At 53.6% G+C, this 17,949-nt stretch overlaps 8 protein-coding genes and 2 non-coding genes across 10 annotated transcripts; 5 read left to right on the top strand and 5 right to left on the bottom strand.

Annotated features, from left to right (window-relative positions):
* Nucleotides 1-148: 148 nt before the first annotated feature.
* BGZ61DRAFT_452605 (uncharacterized protein) lies at nt 149-970 on the bottom strand. Its single transcript, XM_046245974.1, has one exon. It carries the CDS (start codon nt 756-758, stop codon nt 288-290), a length of 471 nt encoding a protein of 156 aa, XP_046104460.1. The 5' UTR covers nt 759-970; the 3' UTR covers nt 149-287.
* A 252-nt stretch (nt 971-1,222) lies between these two features.
* BGZ61DRAFT_452606 (adenylate kinase-domain-containing protein) lies at nt 1,223-2,740 on the top strand. Its single transcript, XM_046245975.1, has 4 exons — nt 1,223-1,549; nt 1,619-1,671; nt 1,745-1,899; nt 1,984-2,740. The coding sequence occupies exons 1-4, from the start codon at nt 1,402-1,404 to the stop codon at nt 2,390-2,392; spliced, it is 765 nt and encodes a 254-aa protein (XP_046104461.1). The 5' UTR covers nt 1,223-1,401; the 3' UTR covers nt 2,393-2,740.
* Nucleotides 2,741-6,684, bottom strand: BGZ61DRAFT_452611 (uncharacterized protein). The gene is made up of 7 exons (XM_046245976.1): nt 6,247-6,684; nt 5,890-6,177; nt 4,595-5,829; nt 4,087-4,534; nt 3,613-3,699; nt 3,305-3,467; nt 2,741-3,253 (listed from the first exon to the last, which is right to left on the bottom strand). Exons 1-7 carry the CDS (start codon nt 6,289-6,291, stop codon nt 3,237-3,239), a joined length of 2,283 nt encoding a protein of 760 aa, XP_046104462.1. The 5' UTR covers nt 6,292-6,684; the 3' UTR covers nt 2,741-3,236.
* An 821-nt stretch (nt 6,685-7,505) lies between these two features.
* BGZ61DRAFT_452614 (uncharacterized protein) lies at nt 7,506-8,533 on the bottom strand. Its single transcript, XM_046245977.1, has 2 exons — nt 7,954-8,533; nt 7,506-7,891 (listed from the first exon to the last, which is right to left on the bottom strand). The coding sequence occupies exons 1-2, from the start codon at nt 8,136-8,138 to the stop codon at nt 7,786-7,788; spliced, it is 291 nt and encodes a 96-aa protein (XP_046104463.1). The 5' UTR covers nt 8,139-8,533; the 3' UTR covers nt 7,506-7,785.
* Nucleotides 8,534-8,780: 247 nt separating this feature from the next.
* On the top strand, nt 8,781-8,869 carry BGZ61DRAFT_t124. The gene has a single exon. It is a non-coding gene; the product is annotated as a tRNA-Gly (tRNA).
* Nucleotides 8,870-9,343: 474 nt separating this feature from the next.
* BGZ61DRAFT_t125 lies at nt 9,344-9,432 on the top strand. Its single transcript has one exon. It is a non-coding gene; the product is annotated as a tRNA-Gly (tRNA).
* Nucleotides 9,433-9,863: 431 nt separating this feature from the next.
* BGZ61DRAFT_352555 (uncharacterized protein) lies at nt 9,864-10,685 on the bottom strand (the record flags this gene model as incomplete). The annotated part of the gene is made up of 1 exon (XM_046240442.1): nt 9,864-10,685. The coding sequence occupies one exon, from the start codon at nt 10,683-10,685 to the stop codon at nt 9,864-9,866; it is 822 nt and encodes a 273-aa protein (XP_046104464.1).
* Nucleotides 10,686-10,788: 103 nt separating this feature from the next.
* On the top strand, nt 10,789-11,713 carry BGZ61DRAFT_36857 (ribosomal protein S12/S23). Its single transcript, XM_046241901.1, has 3 exons — nt 10,789-11,008; nt 11,095-11,358; nt 11,416-11,713. Exons 2-3 carry the CDS (start codon nt 11,100-11,102, stop codon nt 11,592-11,594), a joined length of 438 nt encoding a protein of 145 aa, XP_046104465.1. The 5' UTR covers nt 10,789-11,008; nt 11,095-11,099; the 3' UTR covers nt 11,595-11,713.
* Nucleotides 11,714-11,832: 119 nt separating this feature from the next.
* Nucleotides 11,833-13,213, bottom strand: BGZ61DRAFT_420907 (4-hydroxybenzoate polyprenyl transferase; the record flags this gene model as incomplete). Its single annotated transcript, XM_046243497.1, has 2 exons — nt 13,111-13,213; nt 11,833-13,052 (listed from the first exon to the last, which is right to left on the bottom strand). The coding sequence occupies exon 2, from the start codon at nt 13,036-13,038 to the stop codon at nt 11,833-11,835; it is 1,206 nt and encodes a 401-aa protein (XP_046104466.1). The 5' UTR covers nt 13,039-13,052; nt 13,111-13,213.
* A 432-nt stretch (nt 13,214-13,645) lies between these two features.
* On the top strand, nt 13,646-17,856 carry BGZ61DRAFT_352779 (uncharacterized protein; the record flags this gene model as incomplete). Its single annotated transcript, XM_046240453.1, has 2 exons — nt 13,646-13,916; nt 13,973-17,856. 2 exons carry the CDS (start codon nt 13,646-13,648, stop codon nt 17,854-17,856), a joined length of 4,155 nt encoding a protein of 1,384 aa, XP_046104467.1.
* Nucleotides 17,857-17,949: the final 93 nt, after the last annotated feature.

Below are 17,949 nucleotides of genomic sequence, written 5' to 3' on the forward strand. Positions count from 1 at the left end.
AATTACTTCCGAAGGAGTGGAAAGGCGATCTTGTGCCAAAAGGCAAGCCGGCGGTATTCCCAACATGTACACTCCGACTCGAAAACCGGGTCCGAAGGAGGCAAAGTTGGGAGCATTTCCGTTTCTCGATACCGATAGTGCATTGTGCTAAGGCGCGGATGTTCTGTTTTTGGGCCCGAATCCACACCTTGGACCTCGGCGCCGGACGCCAGGGGAAGAGATGCCATGGCTGGCTGCAGACCGCAGCGAGTACGGTACACGAGTCTTAAGAGGCGGAAAGATGGAGGCTAAACGGAGCGAATTGAAATCCAGCCGGCTATGGGCACACCTGTCTTCGGTCCGCTCCCGCACCCCTTTGCGCGATGCCGACCGAACGAGTGTCGGCATTGCTGCGTTCTGGCCGCAGACAACGGCCGGCGTTGCGACATTCGGATCAAGGGACCTGGGCACTCGCTCGATGCTTCCTTACAACCAGCCTCGGCCCTGATGACCGCACGTTTGATATGAACATGCTCGAGGATGCGATTGCACAAACGGCCTCTATTGGCCCTGACCAGGTCTATTGCCGGCTGCCAATGCTGGACATCTGTGTCCCGAACTATTGCTTGATCGGTCGTGCTCCGGGAAGATCTGCTTACCCTGGAACCGTCGGTAGTTGGGAAAAAGGAAAGCCAGGTGGAACGAGCGTCTCCATGGGTCAAATTCAATGGTGTACTTCTGGGACTCGTAATCAAATCCAGGTATTCGGATTTGTTCATTACTTAAAGTGTTGGGATCAAAGGTTCCTTTACTACTACTCTTGTCATGTAAATCAATGAGTGAGGTATGCTTGCTGGATCGACGTAGCACCAGCACGGAGCGCAAAGAACACGGAGCAGGTCAGGCCTTGCAAGAACAGGGCACAATGCTCTAGCCACGCCACCATCATCAATATAGTCGGTACTAGAACTAATTAATACCTAAATAAAATACAATTTATCGCTTCCTGCTACCTACTGGAGACGACAGGTGCAACTATTCCGACGGATACGAAGACAGAAGCCGGAAAAAAAGCCGCGCTCTAAAGTGCAAAGACGCTCAGACCTGAGATGCGGCGTGTCCATAGCTGTCCCGTGCCGTGGCCCTATCGTGATCCCTGGGAACGATTGCGCCGAGCCAATCACCAACCGCCGAAGCTCCCCCCAAAAACCTCCCATCCTCCGGCTACGCACCAAGATTTCCTGTCTCGCCCGTCTCGACTTTGCCCTCTCTTTTCCTCCTCCTGGTATCTCGCTCAGCTTTCCCTCTCACCACCACCTGCGCCGCCGCCTCCCCATCCTCACTTCCTCCGCCATCCCCCCTCCAATTGCCACCGCCTCGCCTCGCAATTCTCGCTCCCGCCTCGCCGCCGCCGCCGCAACCATGGGTTTCGTTGAGGATGAACTGAAGCAGCTCAAGGGTGTCTTGGGCAACCTCGATGCGCGCATCAAGAAGCTCGAGTCGCGAGCCACCGGCTCTGCCGCCACCACCGAGGACATTCGCATGATCCTCATCGGCCCTCCTGGCGCTGGTTCGTATTCCGCTCTAGTTTCTCGCCGTCTTGTGGGCGTTCGTAGTTGCTGACCACGCCTTTTCGCAGGCAAGGGAACTCAGGCTCCCAAGATCAAGGAGCGCTTTTCCTGCTGCCATCTGGTATGTCAATCCGTGTCGCACGCACCACCCAATTGCGAAGCCGTGCCTCTAACGAGAATTCCCCAATGCGCAGGCCACCGGTGACATGCTGCGCTCGCAGGTCGCCAAGAAGACCCCCCTCGGTGTTGAGGCCAAGAAGATCATGGACCAGGGTGGCCTGGTCAGCGACGAGATCGTCATCGGCATGATCAAGGAGGAGCTCACCAACAACCAGGAGTGCCAGGGCGGGTAGGTCTATTGTTTTCCCCTACAGTTTCCCCGGAAGCCGAGTCTTAACCAAAACGCCGCATACTGATTATTCGCGCCCTGCAGTTTCATTCTGGATGGTTTCCCCCGAACCGTCCCTCAGGCCGAGGGCCTCGACGCCATGCTCCAAGAGCGAAACCAGAAGCTCCAGCATGCTGTCCAGCTTGAGATCGACGATTCCCTCCTCGTCGCCCGAATTACTGGCCGCCTGGTCCACCCCGCCTCCGGCCGCTCATACCACACCACCTTCAACCCCCCCAAGCAGCATATGAAGGATGACATCACTGGCGAGCCCCTCATCCAGCGAAGCGACGACAACGCCGAGGCCCTCAAGAAGCGCCTTGTCACCTACCACAAGCAGACGTCCCCTGTTGTGGATTACTACAAGAAGCACAACATCTGGACTGGTATCGACGCCAGCCAGGAGCCTGGCCAGGTGTGGAAGAATATGTTGAACATTCTCACCAAGAACTAAGGACCGGGAGCTACGGGCTACGGGCTACGGGACCAGGTCGCTAACAAGACCTGCAGCGTCTTGGATATGAATGGTATGACTGGCATGAAGGAGAGTCCTCCAGGCCATGGGGCGTTACGGTAGAGGTTTCCATGTGGTCATGGGGTCCTGTGTAAGAAAAAGCTACACGACGACGCTTGTTTGTATCGCTGTTCTACTACCTAGTTTAAAAAGTGGCCATCCAAAGCGCCGAGCTTTTATTTTTCACCCATTCTCATACCTCCATCCTGACGCGGGTCATGTAACCAAATCGTCAGATTTTTCACATGCAAACTCATTTTCACAATCACTGAGACAGACAATTCGCGGGACACTATTGATTGAATTCGATCAATCACTGGATGCCCGCGAAAAATAATTACGAAACGTAGGGTATATATTGATGCACCCGCAAAGCCCGTTCATCCGATCTCCAGGAATGCAGTTTCCCTCCTTTCCATGGCGACATATCTTCCGTCACCCATTCTAGCGATGCCCTTGAAACGAAACTCCCCAAGCTCCCTCGCAATGCGTGCAAAACAGAATAATGGAAAAAAAAGAGCAGAGCTAGGTAACGCGGTGCCTCCGAGGTTGGCCCTGACACCCAGCTCAAAAAGGGATTATAAAAAGAAAATGGAAGATGGCAGAGCATCATGTAATAAGGTCACCGGCCGCAGGCAGGCATATTGCTGGTTACGGAGGGATTGTTGTTGACTTGAGGCTCCGGCTTCGAGCCTGAAGCCCCCCGGGACATTTCGATGCTCGCCGAGCGAGGAGCATAGGTCAAGCCCATCTTGATCGGCGGGGGGTTTCACCCCACGAGTTCCTATCGCCGCGGGGTGGCTGGCGAGGGACGTCAGTAGAGGTAGAGCGAGTTGCGGTGGCGCAACTGACCATTGACCATCTGCCTCTGTTTATTGAGCCAACTCCTCGGAGCGTCGTGCCGCCTCTGGAGGACGACGTGGTTGCTCTGGAGTCGGCTCGTGAGATCATACCATGCCGTTGCGATGAGACCGTTTTCTCTCTCGAGGTTTCGGATGATTTGGTCGCTCGCAGCCTTTGTTTTACAGTTAGTTACCATTAACGAGGAATGAGAAGGGGGGCGGGGATGTGTATATGCGGATATGATTCCTGCTCATGATATTGATTGCAGCATCGCAATGGCGAAAGTAGCGAGCGAGGGAAAAACAAATAAAATGTACCTTCTGCGCTGCTGCCGCTTCTCCATCATGAGCAGCTTTGAGTTTGCGTTGTAAATCAATCTTGTCTTGTTCGGATGTCTCGAGTTGCTGGAGTATCCAAAGGTTAGCAACCACCTCGGACTATCAAGAAACGAGCATCCTATTTGAGAACTAGGTCTCGAAATGAGGTGGAGTTCCTCTAAGCACTGCGCGCTTGGGACCTTGGAGCTCCGTGGGTTGACCCAGGTCCTGGGGCTTGCTGTGTTTAAGCGGCGTCTCATTTAGACGTCGCCTCTTGGTCGGCTTGGAGCAGAAGAACTCCAAGTCGTCATCATCCGTCTCGCCAACTTTGGCGCTGGTTTCTGAACTGTTGACTTGGACGCCTCGTCCCTCATCACCACTCCCGGCCGCTTGGTCGAAGTCGCCATCTCCTTCCATCAAATCTTCACAGTCGTCGCCTCCTTTTATCACAGCATCGAGGAGACTGGAACACACCTTGCGAATTTCGATGAGACGAGCGCGGAGTTTCTCGACCTTCTCAGCGTTCTTTTTGCCAGCCTCGGAATTATCCGCGTCAGAAGGAGTGGCGTCTTGAAGTTCCTTGCTCTCCTCAACTGCCTTTCGAAGCTTGTCCTTCTCTAGGAGAGCCTCGACAAGCTGGGTTTCTCGGGCATCTCGCTCAGCACCGGAGTAGCCTAATTCTTGGCGGACACGATCCAGCTCAGCCTTGAGCGACTCACGAATCAACCTATCAGTGTTCTTAAGCTCATTTAGTGCCTCAATACTATCCTTTCCGAGAGCAGATAGCTGTGTCCTAGCATCGAGGAGTTCCCGACCTTGATCGGCCACCTGAGCCTCAAGGTCCTTTACTTGCTTCCTGCATTGCTCGAGCTCGAAGTTGGATTGCATACACTGGGTCCGAAGGTTAACGAAGGCTTGTGTCCTGTAGTATTCGCCAGTGAGTATATTTGTCCCCGCAGACTCTTCGAGAGCTCTGACTAACCCTTCGTTGGTCATATTCTTGATCAAGGCTTCGATTTGGTCCTGTGCAACAGCATGCTTTTCGAATACATCGTTGAAACTTTGTTGCAGGTGTGCACGTTGGCGCTTTTCCTCGTCTAGCTCTTTTCGAAGCGTCATGGTGTCACCGGTGGAACCGACGGTGCTGCGCAACAGAGCGTTTTCGGCCTTGAGGCGGGATAGCTCCAAAGGGAGGTTAACCTGGCCATCCTCGGCTGCGCTGTTCAACTCGTCCTCTAGGTTGAAGGCTGCACCTGAGTCGCCCGGAATTCCACCTTGAGGTCCAGAGTTGTTCTGCAGTTGCTCTTGGAGATCCTTGATGAAGTTCTCATCGTGACTTTGGCGAGCCCGAAGGCGGACTACCTCCTCCTCTAGGGCTGTCATGTCCTTCATCAGCTGCGTCTTTTGGTGGCGCTCGTCCCACAGATGCTGCTCTGACTGGGTTATCATCTTGGTCAGTTCATCCTCAGCCTTCCTAGTGCGATCGCTTCGTTCATGGTCACTTGTGAGAGATCTGAGCTGGTCTTGCAGCTCGGCCTTTTCGTACTGCAGATTCTGGACTTCCCTGACAAGGTGCTGTTGGGACTCTAGCTTCTGCTTGTATCGCTCTGCGGTGTTGGCCTTCTTCTCCAACTCCTCAGACTTGTGTTTCCACTCCATCACTTGGTCGCGGAGCTCGTCAGCTTCGATACTCTTCTGGGTTAGCCTTTGAACCTCGCTTTCGAGGTGCGCCAAGTTTCTTTCGTATTTACGAATCAGCTCCTCGTTCCGCGCGATGATCTCCATCTGCTCATGGACCTGGGCTTCGAGGACCTTGATCGACTCGGCGCTGTTGGCGCCATCTTGGGTTGCCTTTCGCAAGACCTCGAGCTCGCGGTCGTTCTTTTCCTTTTCGTACTTGAGCTCTTCGTGGCTTTGTTGTAGGTATTCGAGTCGGGTGATGTAGTCTGAGAGATTCTTCTTGGTCAGATCTAGTTGTTGCCTCAATGCCGCATTCTGCTCCTCGACGAGGAGATCAATGTCCCGGGCCTCCATGACAGCGTCAATGGCCTCGTCGAGATCATCGTCGCCCCTGGAATTGTTGATATCTAGTTGCATGGTTCGGATGATCTGCATAATTTCTGCCTGCGTCTGCTTGTCAAGACCATTCTGGATTCGGGGAACAAATCTCTGATTATCAGGGCCCATGGCAGCAGCGGAGAGCATGACTGCTAGCAACTGGAGTGCGTATCCTGTTAGCAATGGATATCGTGGTCGGATGTGGACAGGTAGACATACCTGGCTGATGCCCTGGGGCTCGGGATTTTCGGCAATGCCATGATAGTCGAACTTCTTGGCCTGGCACCCAAGCTCAGGAACCTGGCGTCGGATGAACCTGAAGAGGCCCTTGTAGACCATTTGGATATTTCTCTTGTTGGTGAGGTATCTGGTTGTGCTGGGGCTTTGATCGAGCTCGGAAGGATTAAACTCCGGATCGAGCTCGTGGAGGATATGCCCGAGGACGATTCCATCGGCAAGTTCGGCAAGGGAGTCGGCGGTGGTCTTGGGCTCAAAGACTCGGTTGGACTGGAAAGAGTCAGGACTCGGTAACAGACAGAGAGACGGGGGTTTATCGGGCGAGGGGAAGATACTGACAGCTCTGAGCAGCGCGGCCTGCGCGCTGGGACTGTAGGTCGGCATTGTGCAGGTTGATGATGATGATGGTGTTGGAGCTTGGAACAATCAGCACGTAGCAGTCGTCGATGTGGTCGCAGTTGGCGAAGGGCGGTGATAGTGTAGGGGGTCGCGTCGCGTGTCGAGTACAGGGGAATAAGTGGAGGATGGCAACGGCATAGCGAGCGGGCAGAGTCCGGCGGGTTGTGATTTATAGGGAAGCGTCAGGGTAATGTCGATGGAGCTGGCCGTGTTTCCATCCTGGGGCGGGTTGGTGGTTGTTCGAGCGTTCTGAATCACAAGTTGAAAGCCGCAGCGGACATTCTTCTGAACATCAGAACGTAGTCCCTTGAGGGGGTGAGCTTGGGCTTATCGATTCCGCCCGGCGCCCTGAGCACAGGGCACAGGGGCCACATGTAGTGAGCCAGGGGGCAATTGCAGCGGAGTCTACGGAGGACGGAATGCATTGATAGTGAGCTGCCGCTGCAGAGCGACCCCACTGACGGCGAATCTAGGGTGCCCGGGTGGGCTCTCGATGCGCGCTGACCGACCTCCACTGTCTTGTAGGCTGGGGTGCGCATGACATAGCCAGCACATTCAGACACTTTCTCGCTCACGACGTGTTTCGACATCTGTGCATATCCTTGACTCTATTCCGCAGCGTCTCCGAAGAAGCAAATGAGGCACACCTAGTCAACACCTAAGTTAGTCAACACCCCCAATTTGATGCGTACGCCTCGATGCACCAATCGACAGTCACAAAAGGCAATGCAGCCACCTTAAGACTGCGCTAGTGCCGGGCTGGCCTTTTGTTCCTTGCTTCCATGCATGTTCTGCAAAGAACGTTCCCAAAGTCCTGAATACACTTGACGGAACACTCGAACCGAGTCATGCACTAAAGCGAGACAGTTGGAAGAGTTCTATCCTGTCGAGTTCTTTGGCTTTGGCTCGAGAGAAAAGCCGGAGGCACTGAAGAACCTCGCGGGTTGACCGCTGGTAAACCGACTGGTGACATCACCGGTTCCCCAAACCTGCTGCTTCACATTGCGCCCAGGCCTGGGAGGCAGTCTCATGCACCCGCTTCGGCCAGGAGACCACAATAAAGGACTCATCCCCCTTCGGAGGATTCATGCAGCCGATGTATGTCTTTACCTAAGAGCCACAACGCTGTCTGAAACAAGTTGGAGATCTGGCAAGCCATAAACCTTGTACATCGTCACGAGAATATTGGTAGCGGATAGTGTAGGGTCTCAAGTTTTGACTCTCTACGAATGCAGAATGAGATATGTACACAACGCAATGATTCCGCGACCGATCCAGCCCGTGCGGCACTGCTCCTTCTGAGTCCAAACAAGCCCATGCTCTGTCAACGAGTGTTTCCTCTTCTTTCGCTCCCTGTTGAGGAACTTGTCTCTAAACGCCGAACAGTTCTGGCCGCCAAAGTGGCAGTTGTCAATTCCCAGGCCGCGCTCCATCAAATTCGAAATAATCGCCGGTTCGTTTGTTCATGTCTCCGTGACATCAGTCCGTAGAGACGACCTCGTCATCCTCAATGTGGACTTCGTACTTGTTGCCCCAGGTCTGAACCTGCTCTAGCGCCTTCTCCGTGGAGATGGCAGCGAATCCCCTGAAAGTCGTCAGCAAACTATTCATGGCAGATGCCATATCCTTTGGGAGCGACGGGCGTACTTGATGAGGGTGTAGATGTGGGTAATCTTGCCACCGGCATCGAGGATGGACTGCTTAGCGTCGTTGATGGCGGAGTCAGGTGTAGATTCGTCCTCAAACCAGACGATAACCGACTTCTTTTGGTCAACGGCAAGAGCGCCGGGGAGGATGGCGAGAGTCGCGGCGAGGATGGTGAAGGGCTTCATGGTGATCAAAGGGGTCTGACAACAAGGGTGGCTGCAGTAGGCGATGGTTCCGATGATTGTCGTGTTGATTGTCGGTGAAGCGAGTTGGATGGGTGTTGGATTACGGAGCGAATCGGTGGTATGTTATAGGGACGTCGTTGGGGAACGCAAGTTGAGGGAGCCTGAGTCAAGGTCGCATGCGATCAGGTAAAGGCTGGCAACGGGCACTGGGCGGCGGAAGCGAAGGCACGGGTCTGTCCACTGGACGCATTGTCACGCGGAAACCGAGGCACCCGAGGAATAACCGCTCCATTTCAGGCACACCTCCCAACCATGAAGGGACTAACGCATTAAGTTAAACGGGTGCCTGAAGTCCTTCACCAGTTGTGGCACCACCCATGAACCAAAGTGCGTGCAACCTTTCAGTGCGGTCTCGCCGAGAGCATACGCCTCGCATTCCAACCTAATAAATGCGGATAGATGCGATGGATCTGGTTGTGCGGGACGTACCCACTACCTTGGTTCCTCCTCCCTTGTTAATTTGACAACACGGAAGCTGAATGCGGGGAATATTTCGGAAAGACTGTGGAGTAATGGGGGCTGTATAAGCGCCCAAGAGTATCTAGTGTCACATTTGAGCAGGAAACCCATACACAGGAATAAGCGGCCATGGTGTAACGGTTAGCATTATCGCCTTCCATCTTACCGTGGATTGTTAGCGATAGATTCGGGTTCGACTCCCGATGGTCGCATTGCGACAGAATGCCAGATTTCCTTTTTGCGTGGCGAGATTGTTCTTCTTATTGGTCGGTCTGCGTTCCAAATTTCTTTGTGTTATCCTCTAGTGATCTCGAGCAATGATTTTTTGTGAACCTGAGGTAGTTAGTAGCTTCTATTATTTTTGTGTATTCCCGCTTAGATCTATATCCTTTTGTAACTTCTGATATATATTTGTGTTCCGCCTCCGATACTATACAAGCTTTCTTAGAATAGACAACTTTTTCTTAGCTTAATAACTAGTATATTTATTTTAACTGGAGTTTTTAAGAAACCTTCTTAGTGTGAAAAAGAGGGATACACTGACGTTTGCTAGTACGCATTTCTTGAACACCTTCCCATCCTATGATTCTCGCCGTTGGAATGATTTGGCATTTATCACTCTTTGTCACTTTGGTCTTCCAGATGTGATCATCCCGGATAGAGCCTCACCTTTCATCAATTAGTCAGCGACCATGGTGTAACGGTTAGCATTATCGCCTTCCATCTGACAGTGGATTGCTAGCGATAGATTGGGGTTCGACTCCCCATGGCCGCAATCCTCTAATCACCCACTCTTTCTTTTTGTTCCGCTTGGTCGCCTTCTGCGGTATCCATGCCCAGTCGTTGAGCCAGCTGTGGTTGCTCAACTTGGGAAGCCTAGGTCGGCGAGTGGAGCTCAGGATAACAGCGGATCCAGGAACCCTGGAGATGGATCGAATGCTGTGGGTTCGCCGTTAACCATGACACCAACTGTTTTAGGTGTATCGAACATTCTCCTACCAAGTCATGGTATTTCCAACATGGGATACTCAAATAATTTACATTGCCATCTAGAAACCATATGAAACTTGTGTGTTATCTACACAACATGGTATTCATGAGGCTGGACACAGACCCCGAATGCTCTATTAAACCAGATAGGAAGAAGACTTGCCCCAAAACGCCGAGCTGAATGTGAAAATAAGAAGTTTTCCTAAACCGGAATTTTCATCCTCTGGCGATCCCTGCGATGCTATCGTGGTCGCTCCATACATCCTTGCTTTCTTGCTCAACGGCACGCATAGCGACCGCAACATCCTCCAGCCTAGTAACGACATCAATGACTCCCTGGTTGACTCGTTGAAAGTATCGGTCATTCGCTTCACGTCGCTTTCTAGCGAGGAGGATATCCACTTCTGTCTCCTCCTCCAGTTTGGCGCCCAGTCCCTCAACACCTGTCCCACTGCTCCCAGGGCGAGGGATACTACCGGTACCAGCCGTGCTCTTCCCAGCTTCAGTCCCTTCGGCAACGCCAGACTTTGATGTATCTCCCAAAGCGCCTTTCAAGTTGCGAACTTCGTCACCGGCGGCGGAAGTACCGAGGTCCCGGTGTCCAGTCTCGATAGCCTCGTCAGCCTCGCTCCTGGCCCAGGCTTGAGCCAATGCAATTTGGGCAGCTCGTAGATCCGCCAACTTGCGATCATGTTCCGCGCCAAATACGTGAGTTCCACCAGAGGCCGACAACTCCACCTCTTCCAGAGTTGCTTGCATTTCCGCCCACAGGGCATCCGTCCTGTCAGCACTGCGCGTGCTCTCCTCCGCAAGGAACCTACGGCCTGGTCGCTGCATATGAGGGGACACGACGGTGCCGGACCGGTTTGAGGGGGTGCGTTCGAGGTTGGTGCGGTTCAAGCTTGAATGACCTGGGAACACAGCCCCTGATGCTGGGACACCGGGAAGTGAGATATTGGACACATTTGGCGATGGATGGAGAAACAGGGCGGGAGGTGGATCACGCTGCATGCTTTGTGGTCGAGGATTTTGAGACATGGTGAACTGTTCGTCTTCCACGATGATGTAGATGACCGGAATACTGTTGAACTCAGGAGCTTCCTACCGTCGCCTCATTGGACATGCCATGAGCTCCAGCAAAGCCTCGGTGGAACCCGCTAAACCAACGCTAAGAGTATGGTGGAGCCATGTGTGGTGGTTCGATGATGCACGTGACACATCATGTGGTTTCCCCCCACAACTTGCCCAGCACCCTCTCTAGGGCCTTCAAACCCTACCTACAATTTTCGTTGGCCGAACTTCCAACTTTTCGCCGTCTCCGCTAAATCACATCACCAACCGTCGTCGCGATACACAGATAAGTCGGTAGGTGCTCCTTCAACCCATTCCATCTGCCGAACCCATTGTGGCCGCCTACGATCCTCGACATCCAACTAACAACACATAGCAAAAATGGCTGGAGGCAAACCCCGTGGTCTTAACGCCGCGCGAAAGCTGCGAACGAACCGAAAGGACCAGAAATGGGCCGACCTTGCCTACAAGAAGCGTGCCCTGGGCACTGCCTTTAAGTCCTCTCCCTTCGGTGGCTCCTCGCACGCCAAGGGCATCGTCCTCGAGAAGGTCGGTGTCGAGGCCAAGCAGCCCAACTCCGCCATCCGAAAGTGTGTCCGAGTCCAGTTGATCAAGAACGGCAAGAAGGTCACTGCTTTCGGTACGAGAAACCCCAATGACCACGCACTGACGACCAAATACTAACGATTGATTGCAGTCCCCAATGACGGTTGCCTCAACTTCGTGGACGAGAACGACGAGGTCCTCCTGGCTGGTTTCGGTCGCAAGGGCAAGGCCAAGGGTGATATTCCCGGTGTGCGATTCAAGGTCGTCAAGGTCTCTGGTGTCGGTCTGCTCGCTCTGTGGAAGGAGAAGAAGGAGAAGCCCCGATCTTAAAAACGGAGCTCTGGGAAGGAAACGAAGTCATATTTCGGCACGAGGAGTCAAATCGGCTTGCTTGCATCGGCATTACAGGTTAGGGTTCTGATCATGGGAGACGAGGTCTGAGGAAAATAGATCAAAAGTCTTCACCAATATGTGTACATGCCGTGTGACGAACAGTCCGGGGTCTAATCCCCAATCTCAATGTATGACTTATGGCACAGTATTTTACATGGTCCTGGTACCTGATCCACTAGCTACGTTCCTCAGGTTCTTGGATGTACTTGACGCCATAGTCGGCTGCCATTCCGAGACTGATGACGCCGCCAGTGATCCAACAACCATTGATAAACCACCACCAACAATCCTTGACATTCTTGAGGTTGACTCGCTTGATCATTACCCCAAGTGCGACCAAGGCTCCTCCACAACTTCCAATGAAGAACGTTGGCCCAGCACCAGCAGCCACACCCGCTGCCGCCAGGAGACTTACTTGAGTAACAGCAAGTCCAGCCAGGACTTGCTTGGTTTCTGCATCGTGTTTCAGTGCAATGCTCTTGATTCCTGCCTTGACGTCGTCCTTGATATCCATGTGGGCATAAATCATATCATAGAGCACTGTCCATGCAACGTTGGAGGCGTAGAGAAAACCAGCGGCAGTCGAAGCTGACGAGTGTGTCAACAGGTCGACTCCGAGAGCGGGAAATCCCATGATTGCGCCCCACGAAAACGTCAGTCCCAGAACGAACTGAGGGTAATAGGTGACCCTCTTCGCAAGCGGATAGCTAGCGACGAAGAGCAAGCTTGGAACAGCATAAAAGAAGCAGGGGAGGGGAAACTGAAGCAGTACGACTAGTCCAGCAAGGAGTTGGCCTCCCGTGTATACAAGGCCTTTGAATGGTGTGATGGCACCGCGGGCGATCGGCCTTAGGCGAGTTCTGGTGACATGGGGATCTAGGTTTCTGTCCCAGAGGTCGTTGATTGAGCACCCTGCACTCCGCATTATCAGAGCGCCCGAGAAGAACAACAGGGAAGTGCCAATGACGGATCCAGGACTCGCCATCGGGGCGGCCATCGGAGCAGCCAAGAGAGTTGAGAAGAGACATGGGAAGAACAGATAGTAGGTTCCGGCCGGCTTGTCAAGGCGAATCAATTCAGCGTACGGAATCCATGAGGCTGGAAGCTTCGACAGAATTCCAGATTGTGGTGGTTGATAGGGCGCCAACGTCGGTATGGCGATTTCCGGCGTTGGTGTTTCACCAACAAGCGGCGAGGACTTCTTGCCTGCTTCGTGGAACCCAAGCACCCGTTGATGGCTGGGACGTGACTGGCTCAAGGCCTTCGACAGTTGAGTGAGAGATGGACGAGTGGTTCTTCGCCCCAGGGCTCTGGGGGTCTGCCCAGATATGGCTCGGCATTGCGCCCATACCGAAGGCCTAGGAAGAACTGCGAGTCTCATTGATGGCCAATATTCTGAACGGAGATGAGTTTTTATTCACTTTGCAACGAAAGGGATGGGGTTTCTACTTACAATTGAATATATCCGAGGCGAATCCAGCCGAACCGCGTGCTTGACACCCAGTCCTCCAGCCATAAGAGTGAGAAGTGCTATGAGTCCGAAATCTTGAAGGCCGGGATTCCGAGACTCCGGTACAGGAATGCTAAGCTCATTCGCCAGAATTGCCTTCGGTAAGATCACGTGACGGCCACCTGCACAATTGCACGGACATCGGCCTCTTTAAGTGGCGTGTGCTCTCCCTCTGATTGGCTGCGCATTTAATGCACGTTGAGACGCGCCCAGTTGACGTCGGAAGGGCCGCCTCTTGACCAATCCAACGAGGCTGTTGTTGCAATTCACAACCAAACACGAACACCTCTGCCATCTGAATGGCCGGGGCGTTTGAACAGAAGGCTGCACAACCCGCGCCGCCATTAGTGATTGCTACTACTCTAAATCGATTTCATCACGTCTGCTGTTCCTCATGATTACCCGACCTTCCTAAGGCCCCCGCCATCACGTCCCTCGACGTCGCATCGAACACGACGCTCCCGAGACACTCGACAAGATGCCGACCTCACTCCATCCACAGGCCAAATTCGATCCAATACCCCCGGACCTTGACTTGGCTGGTCTAGTCGATCGAACGCCCAACTTCAAGTGGGTTCAGCGGGTGTCGAGAGCGCAAATTCGTAGTCTGGGGCAACAGGAGTTTGAGAAGCTCGTGCTGATCCACGTTGTCGCTGGAGGCAAGCCTCTGGTTATTGACGGCTGGGATGCCGTGCTGCCAAAATGGCTCTTCGACTCTAGTTGGTTAGAGAAGACATACGATAAGAAACGTAGGTGCTCCTCTTGGCAATCTTGGTTCCAAGTCGCTAACGTTGACTCTTCATAGAGGAGACCGTCAGGGACATCACCGCTGCGAACGACATTCCCATGACGACTGGGCACTACTTGCGATCGATGAAGCAGCTCACCGACCAGTGGACACCGAACAACTTTCGCGACGAGCGCCGTCAGCGCCTGTACCTCAAGGACATCGACTGCCCGCCCGAATGGCACGATGCGCTACAGAGGGCCATTCACCCAAACCTCTTTTACCTAAACGAAAACGCAAGCGAACACGGAGGCGCGAAAACCCAAGAAGATGATGTCTTCAGGGAAGAGGCAACAACTGCACCGGCAGGCGACCTCATGTCTAGTCTACCCCATGATATGCGAGCCCAGAATCTGATGTGTTACATCGGGCATGAGGGAACATACACTCCAGCCCATCGTGAGATGTGCGCTTCTTTGGGCCAGAATATTATGGTCGACGCCTCTGGTGACAAGAACGGAGAGAAACCTGGCAGCTCCATTTGGTTCATGACTGAGAGCAAGGACCGTGAGGTCGTCCGTGAATACTTCCTCTCTATGCTTGGGCACGACATTGAGATTGAGAAGCACTTTGCTCAGGTCAATGCGTGGAAGAAAGCTCCGTTTGATGTTTACGTTGTTGAACAAAAGGCTGGTGATTTCATCTTGGTGCCCCCCCTAGCTGCTCATCAGGTGTGGAATCGGGGAACGAGGACGGTAAAGGTCGCTTGGAACCGCACCACAGCTGAGACGCTCGAGATGGCGCTCCACGAAGCACTCCCCAAAGCACGACTTGTCTGTCGCGACGAACAGTACAAGAACAAAGCCATTATCTACTTCACCCTCGAAAAGTACTATCGCCAGCTGCAGGAAATGGAAGAGAACGCAGAACTGGCCCAGATGAGTTTCCTGGGCCTTGGCCAGGAAATCATGCGCAGCTCGCCGCGCGCAAAACAACTAGCTGGCGACTTCAAAAAGTTATTCAGTCTCTTCACAGAAATCCTCTTAGATGAAATGTTTGGCTACAAGGAAAAGGATGTGGAGCTAATTCCATTCGACTCTTGCATCACTTGCTCCTACTGCCGGTCAAACATCTTCAATCGGTTCCTGACCTGCAAGCATTGCGCCCGTACCTTGGTCGACGGGGATGAGGACGCATACGACGTGTGTATGGAATGCTATGCGATGGGACGATCCTGTGCATGCATGTCGGGTCTCCAGTGGTGCGAGCAGTGGTCGTGGTCTGAGCTGGTTACCAACTATGAGGCGTGGCGATCCATGATTATCCTCAATGATGGGTTCGTGGACTTTGAGTCGTCCCCCCAACCACTCGAGGTCGCACGCCTGAGGGTAGGGAAGAAGGCGGTGGCCCAAATCTGCCAAGAGGCGTTGCGAAGACGGCCGTGGAAGGACATTACGAAGCAGGAACGTGAAAACACACCAAGCGAATCAGAGGCAGAAGGCGAGGACAAGCCCAAGAAGCGAAAACGGAAGAAGAAGAAAGGCGAGCTCCGACGATGCCACGTTTGCTGTCACAAGGACTACAGCTACAGGGTTCACTCGTGCACAAACCCTGGTTGTACCGAGTCCTACTGCTATGGTGTTCTTTACAGGGCGTTTGACATGATGCCCCAGAAGGTGCTCGAGGACGAGCAGTGGCAATGCCCGAAGTGTCTAGGCATTTGCAACTGTGCATATTGCCGACGCGTAGGTCACACAGATCCTTACACTCCCAAGAACACACTACTCGGACATGACACGAGGCCGATTGCCGATGATCGTAGTGTAGAAGCGCTAGTTGATTTCCGCGTTCACAACTTGTCCTGGCTCAAGGCTGCCGGAGAAGAGAGTCGCAGCAAGGACAGCAAGCGGATGAAGGCACTACGGGAGCAAGCTGATAATGCCAAAGCCCAGGATATCACCGAACAGGTGGAGGCAGAGCGGGCCATGCAGAATCAGCCCGAGGCACAGGATGGCTCTGGCAACCCCCTCCATTCTCCCGTCATGAATGGGTATGGAGACCAAAGCCATGTCCTGGGGCTGGACGATCCTCCCGCGGTGGAAGCTCCTGTCGATGGGCCATTCCAACCTTACCCCGAAGGGGTTCATGGTTCTACAAACGACGGCTTGGCCAATGCGGACATGTCGCAGATGGCAGATCTCGATACATCCATGTATCCTGACCCATCTTTGATCAGTCGGCAGCGCATTGGCATGGGCTACTATGAACAAGATGACACGCCTGACAAGATTCTCTTCGACCCTTTCCAGGCTCCTTCCGAAGAGGCCATGCGATTACCAGAATCAGATGTACCAGAGTTCGTCAAGAAGTCCATCAGAGCGGCAAAGAGGAAGGCGAAGCGAGCGAACGAGGACCCAGACTTCGTCGTCGGCAAGAGTCACCATAAAAGACCTCGTCTTACAGCTGAGCCAGACTTCTTGGAAAGCATGGACCCGGCATTGTTCGGCGGTACTCCAACTACTGCTCCCGAGGCTCTGATGCATGATCCTGTCCAGGACAATGATGACGAGCCTGTGATTGATGAAGAAAGGGACTCGGAAGTTGTTGAGAAAAGTCCGGAGAAGCCCATTGAGAAGAAAACGACAATGGCTCGGTTTTTCGACGCAAATGAGCCAGAGTTGCGACACGCCAAGCCCAGAGCGTCTTACGTAGAACTCGAAGATGCCGATTCCGATGAATTCGAGGAAGAGGATTCGCTACACCCGGTCGGTTCACCATCACATGAACCTACGGAAATCGGTAGGACAGCAGTCGATCTAGCTGCCGATGCAGTCCGCGCCCTGTTTGGAGGAGCTGGGAGTGAGGAGAAGTTGTCCACGCAAAATGGGTCACCAGTTGAACCCAAGATACCCAAAAGACGTGGCCGCCCTCCCAAGAACGCATTGTCAGCAGTGTCTTCTCCGGCAAAGACTTCAACATCGCAGAATTCCTCCACACCCAATGGGTCAGTGAAACGACCTAGAGGTCGGCCAAGGAAGTCGAACCTGGTCCAAGTCAGTGCTGCAGATGAGGATACTCAAAATAAACAGGGCGATATAGGGAATGCAGATGAAAGCGACCAGGCCGAACCAGAATTACACGATAGCGATGACGAACATGATAAGGCTGTTCAGGAACTGGAGGCACAGCTTTCAATGGACCTGGCTGCAGAGATTGTTGCGGCGGACGCAGAAGGTAATAAGGAGCCACGACGACGAGGACGACCTCGGAAGTCCGGAGTTACCACGATCTCTGCTGCCACAGCGTCCTTGCATGATTCTAGTGATGAGCTTGAAGTCACAGCGCCAACCCTTCAGGATAGTCGAGCCTCCAGAACCGCTCGGCGAGCGAAACAGTCAAAGGCGGTGACGCCAGAGCCACCTGTCACTGAGAGCACAAGCCTGGGTAGCACCCAGCTTTTATCCATGGCGGAGCGCATGGCACTCAGGGGCAAGAAATTCAAGATGGGCAAGCGGAAATCTCAGCCTGGTTCTGACACCATCATAGCAGCTTCGCCTGCACCCCCAAATCGAGCAGCCAACACACCCTCCACTCGAGGCGGTCGTACGGGTTCGGCCAGTGCAGTGCGGCAACGTCCCAGTCGCCGGTCGAGCTCGGACACTGAATACCAGAGCCAATCCAAACAGACGCCCTCATCAGTATCATCGGGAGAGAAAGAAAGCTCGCGGAGTCCATCGCCTCCACGAGCGAGAAGACAAACTGGCCATCCAACCGTCGTTCGACTCGTTGAATCGGACTCGGAGGCGGACAGTGAAGTCAACAGCTCAGACTCGGATTCTAGTAGTGCGGAGGACATCCCTGCCCGAGGCCGTGTTGCCAGTAAGGGGGCTTCTGGCCGAGGACGAGGACAAGGACGTGGACGTGGCAGGGGGAGAGGACGGCCCCGTGGTCGAGGGAGGTAATTTTGACGAGCTACTTGGTATGCTTTGAGGTGTGAGCAGGTTGTGAACGAGCTCTCTTGATGTAACAGCTCGGGGATTGTAGACAGGACAGTT

The sequence above is a fragment of the Ilyonectria robusta genome, assembly GCF_021365365.1.
Source record: "Ilyonectria robusta strain PMI_751 chromosome Unknown BGZ61scaffold_10, whole genome shotgun sequence".
Classification (NCBI taxonomy): domain Eukaryota; kingdom Fungi; phylum Ascomycota; class Sordariomycetes; order Hypocreales; family Nectriaceae; genus Ilyonectria; species Ilyonectria robusta.